This window comes from Phoxinus phoxinus (assembly GCF_949152265.1).
Source record: "Phoxinus phoxinus genome assembly, chromosome: 19".
In the NCBI taxonomy this organism is placed as follows: domain Eukaryota; kingdom Metazoa; phylum Chordata; class Actinopteri; order Cypriniformes; family Leuciscidae; genus Phoxinus; species Phoxinus phoxinus.
Genome location: NC_136894.1, coordinates 12,228,140 through 12,236,729, shown reverse-complemented (window position 1 = coordinate 12,236,729; position 8,590 = coordinate 12,228,140). Strand labels below are relative to the sequence as shown.

General features: G+C 42.0%; 1 protein-coding gene across 1 annotated transcript in view; it reads left to right on the top strand.

Moving 5' to 3' along the window:
- The window catches only part of npr1a (natriuretic peptide receptor 1a), a 96,842-nt gene that overhangs the window by 84,795 nt on the left and 3,457 nt on the right, over positions 1 to 8,590 (top strand). Inside the window, exons 12-16 of the mRNA XM_079591273.1 lie at positions 260 to 406; positions 1,285 to 1,408; positions 1,549 to 1,617; positions 3,312 to 3,486; positions 3,647 to 3,745. Of these exons, the coding sequence (XP_079447399.1) occupies positions 260 to 406; positions 1,285 to 1,408; positions 1,549 to 1,617; positions 3,312 to 3,486; positions 3,647 to 3,745 (614 nt within the window). The remainder of the gene's footprint in view (positions 1 to 259; positions 407 to 1,284; positions 1,409 to 1,548; positions 1,618 to 3,311; positions 3,487 to 3,646; positions 3,746 to 8,590) is intronic.

Below are 8,590 nucleotides of genomic sequence, written 5' to 3'. Positions count from 1 at the left end.
AATTTATAATGCCTTATAATTATTATTCAGTTCATCTACATAAACTCTTATCTGTAATCAATCAAATTAAAATATTTATATTTCTTAATAATATGTTTATTGAATAATATACTTTAAAAATCATTATATATTAAATTAACTTTGTGTATTATGGGTGTTCATTTTTATGTATTTATTGATTTATTTTTGTGGAAATCTGCATCCACTGCCTATGCTGCAGTGATCAGACACACATTCACATCTCTTGTCTCTGCCTCAGTGGATATGGTTCCAACATCCTGGATAACCTCCTGTCCCGTATGGAGCAGTATGCCAATAACCTGGAGGAGTTGGTGGAGGAGAGGACGCAGGCGTACCATGAGGAGAAACGTAAAGCTGAAACTCTGCTCTATCAGATCCTCCCACAGTGAGTACCACACATAGTGTCTTTATTCTATTTAAAAATATTGTTATTCCTGTTTATTTCTTCTTTTTGTTTTGCAAGCACTACCAACACCTGATTTGATTCTTTCGTTTGAACTGATTCTTTATGATTTGTTCAATCCAATTTGCAAATAGTTAGTCACACAACTAAAAGTTTAAGATCAGCATGATTTTTTAGGGTAATTTATCCTTTTATGCATCAAGGATGCATTTAATTAATCAAAACCTGCATTAAAGGCATTTATAATGTTACAAAAGATTTCTGTTTCAAATAAATATTGTTCTTTTGAACTTTGAATGATTCATTTAAAGCAGGAGTCACCAAACTCGGTCCTGGAGGGCCGCTGTCCTGCAGAGTTTAGCTCCAACCCCAAATAAACACACCTGAACCAGCTAATCAAGGTCTCACTAGGCCAGGGATGTTCAACTTCAGTCCTGGAGGGCCACTGTCCTGCAGAGTCCCCTAATTAAACACACCTGAACAAGCTAATCAATGTTTTCAGGATTACTAGAAAAGAGCTTTTGTCAGGGTTGAAACTAAACTCTGTAGGACAGTGGCCCTCCAGGACCGAAGTTGAACATCCCTGCACTAGGCATACTAGAAACTTTCAGGCAGGCGTGTTGGACCTGGTTGGAGCTAAACTCTGCAGGACAGCGGCCCTCCAGGACTGAGTTTGGTGACCCCTGATTTAAAGTGATGTGCACATATTTTTATAAAACATAAAAAAGAGCACAATCAACTGTAGTGGGGTCTAAAAGTCTGAATCCACAAGGCATGTTTTGGCTTTTTTTGTCAATTGAAACCATTTTCTCTCTGGCATGAGGCCGTGTCTCGAATTGTGTGTGTGTTTTTTGTTTCAGCTCAGTGGCTGAGCAGCTGAAGCGAGGTGAGTTGGTACAGGCAGAAGCCTTTGACTCGGTCACCATCTACTTCAGTGACATTGTGGGCTTCACCGCATTATCAGCTGAGAGCACACCAATGCAGGTAAGAAAACTTCCAGCAGTGGGTATGATTCAATAAACACGGAAATAATGATATGCTAATTTTGTAGTTTACTGCGACAATCGTGAGTGCAGTATTGAGTTAAAACAGAGTATCTATTTGTCGATTTGTACATCCCACAGGTGGTGACGCTGCTGAATGATCTCTACACTTGCTTTGATGCAATCATCGACAATTTTGATGTGTACAAGGTAATTCCAGGCAGTCATTGCATTCAGCATTTGTTCAACAACATGAGCGCTTGATTAGTTTAAGTGGCTGAGATGCATCTCACAATCAGTGAGCCGACCCTTGTAAAAAAGAAGAATACTTTTGTAAACTTTAAAAAGAGTACTTATAACGGAAATAATATACTTTAAAGGAATACTTAAAGTTGCAACCGACTTTACTTCAGTATTGTGATGTATTTTCTGAGTGAAAATAGAGGGTGTGGCTTGTTTTTTCCCACTGGGAATTGATTGGATCTAGAAAAGTAGGTTCCATTCACCTCAAGTGATGTTGTACCAAAGACGTCAAACTGACGTCATCAGAGAAGGAAGGCCATATTGATTAAAGATTACAAAGTGTGTGTGTGTGTGTGTGTGTGTGTGTGTGTGTGTGTGTGTGTGTGTGTGTGTGTGTGTGTGTGTGTGTGTGTGTGTGTGTGTGTGTGTGTGTGTGTGTGTGTGTGTGTGTGCGTGCGTGCGTGCGTGCGTGCGTGCGTGTGTGTGTGTGAGAGAGAATTAACTTGCACAGATGAATTGTTCACCACAAGACTAGTAATGTACACTGACATGAATAGGATGTTTAAGTCTTCTAAAGAACAATGCTTCATTGTTAAGTCCAATCTGAATAATGTTTTCAGGCACTTTATTACATGTTTGTTGCAATTAAATAAATAAAAATTGACCCACTTAAGTACATCTTTATATGTAATTTCATAATTCTATTAACTTTGAAATATGGTTAAAGTTTACTGTTGATTGTACTGACAAACATTTTTGTTAAATATAGCCTACTTTAAACATACTTTAATTTCATTTATTGAAATTTTGATGTAAATAAATGAGTAATTACTTATCAGTAATTACATATATTTATAATGAGGTTGTAATTTAGTACATTTAAAATATATAAACTTTAAGTGTAACATTGAATTACACACACTGACTTTATAAGCGCTTTAGTGTGTTAGTCAACACATCGAAATAATGTACTTATTTAAAGGGTTAAACCAAACGATCCCTAATTATATAGTCCATGTTATAAGTACATGTTGTTTATTAATATTACTCAGATTTTATTTGTATAATTAGTGTAAAAATGGCACCTTAAATGTAAAATCTGGTAACACTTCATTTTAAAGTGTCCTTGTTACACATTACATGTAGTTACTATAGTAATAATTACTACAAATTGTGTATAATTACATGCAACTAACCCTAAACCTAACCCTATAGTAAGTAAATGTAGTTAATTATTATTACTCCGTACTTAAATGCCTAATTAAACTGTAACACAGACTACCTAAAAAGTGGGTAACACTTTATTTTACAGTGTCGTTGCATATGTTACATTTAGTCTCCATAATTACTATAAATTAGTCATAATTACATGCAACTAACCCTAAACCAAACCTAATCCTAACTCTATAGTAAGTAAGCGTAGTTTGTTTGTATTACTCAGTACTTAAGTGCATAATTACACTGTAACAAGGACACCATAAAATAAAGTGTAACCAAAAATCAAACAAAATCATGAATGTGTACTCTATTTAAGTACACATAAATGGCTTTTAATTTCATTATACTTTTAAGATTTGAAATACACTCGTGCACGTTCAGTAGGATCAAATGCACTTCTTATTTACAAGGGGTAATGATGTGTTTTTGTGTGGCGCCCCCAGGTGGAGACCATCGGCGATGCATACATGGTGGTGTCAGGACTTCCCGTGAGGAACGGCAAACTGCATGCACGCGAGATTGCCCGCATGTCTCTGGCTCTGCTGGAGGCCGTCCACTCCTTTCGAATCCGCCACCGACCCAGCCAGCAGCTCCGCCTACGCATCGGCATCCACAGCGGTGAGGATCATGGGTCATGAAAGTGTTTAATAGAGTACAAGTAGAGCACAGAGCAGTCTGCCCTCTCTGGGACGTATCTGTTTGTTCAAGATGACTGACTGTAATGGAGAGGTTTGACTGGTGGTTATATGTGTGTGGGTGTGTGTTTTCATGTGTCCAGGTCCTGTGTGTGCAGGGGTGGTTGGTTTGAAGATGCCTCGGTATTGTTTGTTTGGCGATACAGTCAACACATCTTCACGTATGGAATCCAATGGAGAAGGTGAGGTGCCTCCAGACTTTTAAAGGACTTTCATACTTCCATACTTTCATATTCTACACTTTTGTTGCACTTATTTTTTGTTCATTTATTATGTTAGTGAAGTTTTTTTTTAACTGCAGTATTTGTAATTTAGACTACTGTTAAAAGTTGGGGGTCGGTAAGTTTTTTTACATTTATTTGAAAGAAGTCTCTTATGCTCACCAAGACTGCAGTAAAAAAAAAATACTTTGAAATATTAATACAATTTAAAATAACTATTTTCTATTACATATTAAATCTGTTATATTTTAAAATGTATATTCCTATGATGCAAACCTGAATTTTTAGCATCATTACTCTTCAGTGTCACATGATCCTTCAGAAATCATTCTAAAATGCTGATTTTCTGCTCAAGACACATTTCTTATTATTGTCAATGTTGTAAACAGTTGAGCTACTTAATATTTTTGTGGAAAAAGCAATACATTTTTACAGCAGTCTTTGATGAGGTTCAAAAGAACGTCCTGGTTGCGTATGCAACCCACCGTTCCCTGAAGGAGGGAATGGAGGACGTAGTCGACGTCGACTGAATGGGTATCACGCTTAGGGAGCCTGTCTTCTTCGTACTACTATTTAATCAAGCCAATTCAACATTGGCGTGCGTGATTACACGCTCCGCCCCGCAGCGCAGGTATAAACACAGAAGTGGACGCACGCACCAGTTGTTTTTTCGCTGAGGAGCCGAGCAGCCCCCAGAGTCAGCGGTGGTCCAGTAGTAGTGGCGAGGGGACTACGTCATCCGTTCCCTCCAACCAGGACGTTCCCTTTCAGTCGAGAACGTCAGACGTAGGCGACGTCGACTGAATCAGTGGCGCAAAAAGTGGGTATGCGCTATATGCGGCGCATAGGGGCGCAGCGCCACAGGGGCGCCAAAGCGATGGTAAAAAAAAAAAATATTTTTTAATTTTTTAAAAATTAGAATTTCTATTTGTGAGCTGCTGTTGTGCGTTTCTAAATAATTTATGCATTTCCTCAATGTTATATAACCCTAGGACTAACTGGCTAGAGTAGGCGCCCTCATAAGATTCCATCATAGAATTTTGAATTAGAAGAGGGGGGATAATATCGCGAGCGGGCGGGGGCGCTGTGAGCGCTGAGCGAGCAGGTACGAGTAGAGTTGTCGTCGATAAAGATGGATAAAGTAAAAAAGCTGTCGAGGCTAAAAATAGAAAAAGAAAGACTGAAAAGGGAGATGGCATGTCAATTGACGAGACAGCAGCTAAATAAGTGGATGGTGAAAGGCAACAGGTAGGATTTAAAGTGTGACGTCCACGCATAGCCTACTGGCCATCGGGGCTACCGGGAGATTCCCGGTCCTATTTGGGCCGATACATCTAATAGGCCTACTTTTTTTTTTTTGTCTTCACAGCCCATAAAACTCGTAGCTGCTACATCGGAGGCCCATTCGTTTTTTTTATTTTTATTTATTATTATTATTAATTGGCGATGCTGGGTTAGTGCCGGTGTGTAATCCATTGGTCAAAAAAAAAGTCAGTGTTAGGTTTTTTTCTGACATTTTTCATGAAACACGTAGATCAGCGGCCCATTGGTTCTTTTCTTGATTGACACTGGGCTGACCCAATCACATCTTTATTGTGAAGTATAGAAATTAGTACAAAACTAGTTATGAAAGTTTCCTTTATTTTTCAGTGCATTTGTTTTACAATAGGCCTATATGGCTATTACTATCATGGGATTAATATTATAACTATTATTATGTAGTGTAATGTAGACAGACACTGTAACTAAAAGAGGTTTGCATTTTTCTTTGTTTAATTTGCACACTGAATATGGGTTGGAGCTTTTAATTTTGAACTCTCAAAGTGCACCAGATTGATGAATTTAACATTAAAAAGCACAAAATTTTCTTACGGGGGGGCATGCCCCCGAACCCCCCTAGAGGGACAGAGTTCAATTTGATTAATAAATAGCAACTTTCTACTTATTTTATATGTTAACTCTCACTCGTTCCACACTCATTACATTGGACACTTTTTTTTCTTTTTTGTTTGTTTGTTTGTTTGGGGGGTGGGGGGCGCCTAATTTGTTGCTGCATACCCCTCTGACACTGGGTAGTTGCGCCCCTGGACTGAATGGGGATCTATTGAAAACGCCAATAGTGCTGCCACCTTCCAGTGCCTAGACAAAAGCCTCCTGATCCCCCCACGATTTAAGGCGGAGAAGGGACAGGGCTTTAGGCCAGGGAAGTCACTTCTGTTCCTACAGGACCACTGGGAAAGCGTTCCCTGTACATGGAAGGTAGGGACGCTGCGGAAGCCACATCCTGCCCAGAGTGAGGTAACGTGGAGAATACACATATGGACTGGGCTAATTGACGGGCAGTGCAACATGGAATGTCACTGGGGAGGCTCCAGCCTATATCCAGAGGGAGCTACTAACCAGTCAGTGACGGCAGAATCTCTGCCAAGGGAAAACACGGGCTCGCCGCAGGAAGCCGTATCGGTGAATAATACACATATGGGATCACCGTAGAGATCGCAACATATGGACCCAGTATATGGAACCGGGCTCACAGTGAAACTGGCTTCATGAAAAGGGAGCCCACGGGAAGCAGCGGTTCAACTATGGGTGTCGCCCAGCCCCCAACTATAGAATATCTGTCAGCGAAGCACGCTTTGTCAACACCTAGGGAGGAGCACACACTCACTTCAGAGGAGCTCACCACCTAGGTGGACACGTGCATCTTGGGATTTTCACCAAGATGAAAGCCACCATTTAAGCGGCCAACCTTGCTTGGAAAACGCCTTCCCTTTCTGCTGATTTCCTTAACAGACAAGAGCTGGTCTGAGGTCCTAAGGCTTGCGTTCTGTGCACGTATAACCGCAATGAAGCGAACGGACAGAGAAAGCCAGGGCTGGGTCTGCCTCTTCCGGGGCAGCGCTTGCAGGCTCACCACCTGGTCCCACCTTTAGGGAGAGGTAGGAACCTTGGGCACATATCCAGGCCGGGGTCTCAGCTCGTGAGAGTTAGCCGGCCCGAATTCCAGGCACAACCCAAGACCAAAAGCGAGCAAGTCCCTACCCTCTAGTAGAGACCACGCGAGCAGGAGAACTTTTTCTTTAAAAACAGAATTTTTAACTCACTGCCTGCAGTGGCTCAGGGGCGGTCTCTGCAGTGCAGTAGCACCAGAGATAAGGCCCAAGAGGATAAAGAGGGGCGTAAGGTAGATTCATTTTCCGTGCTCCCTCAGGAACCTGACGATCTGGACATGCTTCCCATGCTACTGGATCATGATGTCCGTCAAAAATTAGAGGCAACAACATTTTGAGGGTGGAGGACACAGCCCTCACTTGCAAGAAAGAGAGCACTGAAATGACCGAACCCCTTCAGGATCTCCTCACGGAGAGAAGACTCACTCAACGAATAGGTTCCACTTCTATTTGGCGTAAGCAAAACTTCCTCTTAGGGGGTGCTCTCGCAGAAGTGATGGTGACTACCACATAATCCTGCGGTAGCTACCTGAACCTCCGTGTCCATTTTTAGGACCGGCCTGGAATCCCTCCAGGGGTCTGAACGCGGGTGCCAACATGCCCCGTCCCTGAGAATGTATTCAGGGGAAAGTCAGGAAGAGCTGTCGAGGGGAGCAAGTTCAAGAGAACTAGGTCTGGTTGGGTCAATAAGGGGCAACTATCAAGACCTGCTCCACTCCTGACCTAGCACAGTACGTCCAAGCGACATGCGCGCACAAGACAGGAGCACTGCTCAACACTAGGTGTGAAAAAAACTTGAGCGGGCGACAATGAATCGCATAGCCGCTTTTTTAGAAGGCTTACTGGGGAAAGCATTTCTGCGGGGCCCAAGGACCAGCTGAGAGCCAGTGTCTGTCCAAGGGTTGTCTGCTCAGACAGAAATAACACAACTGGCAGAGGAACGAATCCGCAGAGGCAAACAGATGTAACTGTGCAGCCCCGAAGTGGTCCCTGCCCAGCTGAACCGCCTGGGGATGAAGTCTCCACTGGCCATAGGCTGTCGTGAGGCTCGTCGGCGGCACGATTGAGCAGGCCAGAAGAAATAGTGGAATGAAGCGACCTCAGAAGCTTCTGACTCCAAGGAGGAGGTGACAGGCGAGTTGTGACATGCGATGGAAGCTTAGCGCAATGGTCGCAATGCTGTCTTTCCAGCTCGCTAAGCAGGGGTGGCTCAAAGCGAGGTGAACTGCAACAACTCTAGTGCAGTCGGAGGTCGCCAAGGCCTCCGTTAAAGCATGCCCTTTGTACATGGCCCCTCAGTCAGTGTTAGTGGACCTCGTTCTAGGAGTGGTTGGCCCGGAGAAACGAAAGGTCTGATCACAGGCTGAGGGTTTGGTGGCAGGCCGCGGTGATCTGTTGTCACAGATCTCGGGTCATCTCGGGAATGATCATCTATAAAGGATCTCTGTTATGATTGGTTAACCTCTCTGAATATGAAAACCGGTTCTATTCGTTTATTCAATTGAACTGATTAGGGATTTGTAAATCACTTTACAGAGTAAAACTGTGCTGTGGGGAGCCATAATATCCATATACAGAAAAATATAGTGATAAGTAACAGTATTTACAGCAACTAAACATTTATTTCCGTACAAAAAAATAACATGCCATACAGAGATTCGTGGGAAGAACAATGACCATTTGAAAGCTCATTCATCAAGTGGATGATGAATCCATAAATAGCTGTTAATATTTACATATGTTTGGCTATACTGGTTATATTGGTCGTTATTCAGCAAGGATAAATTGACATAAAACATTTATTGTTTTTACTTATTTATAGTATGCACGTGTACTAATAGTTCTGAATCATTTT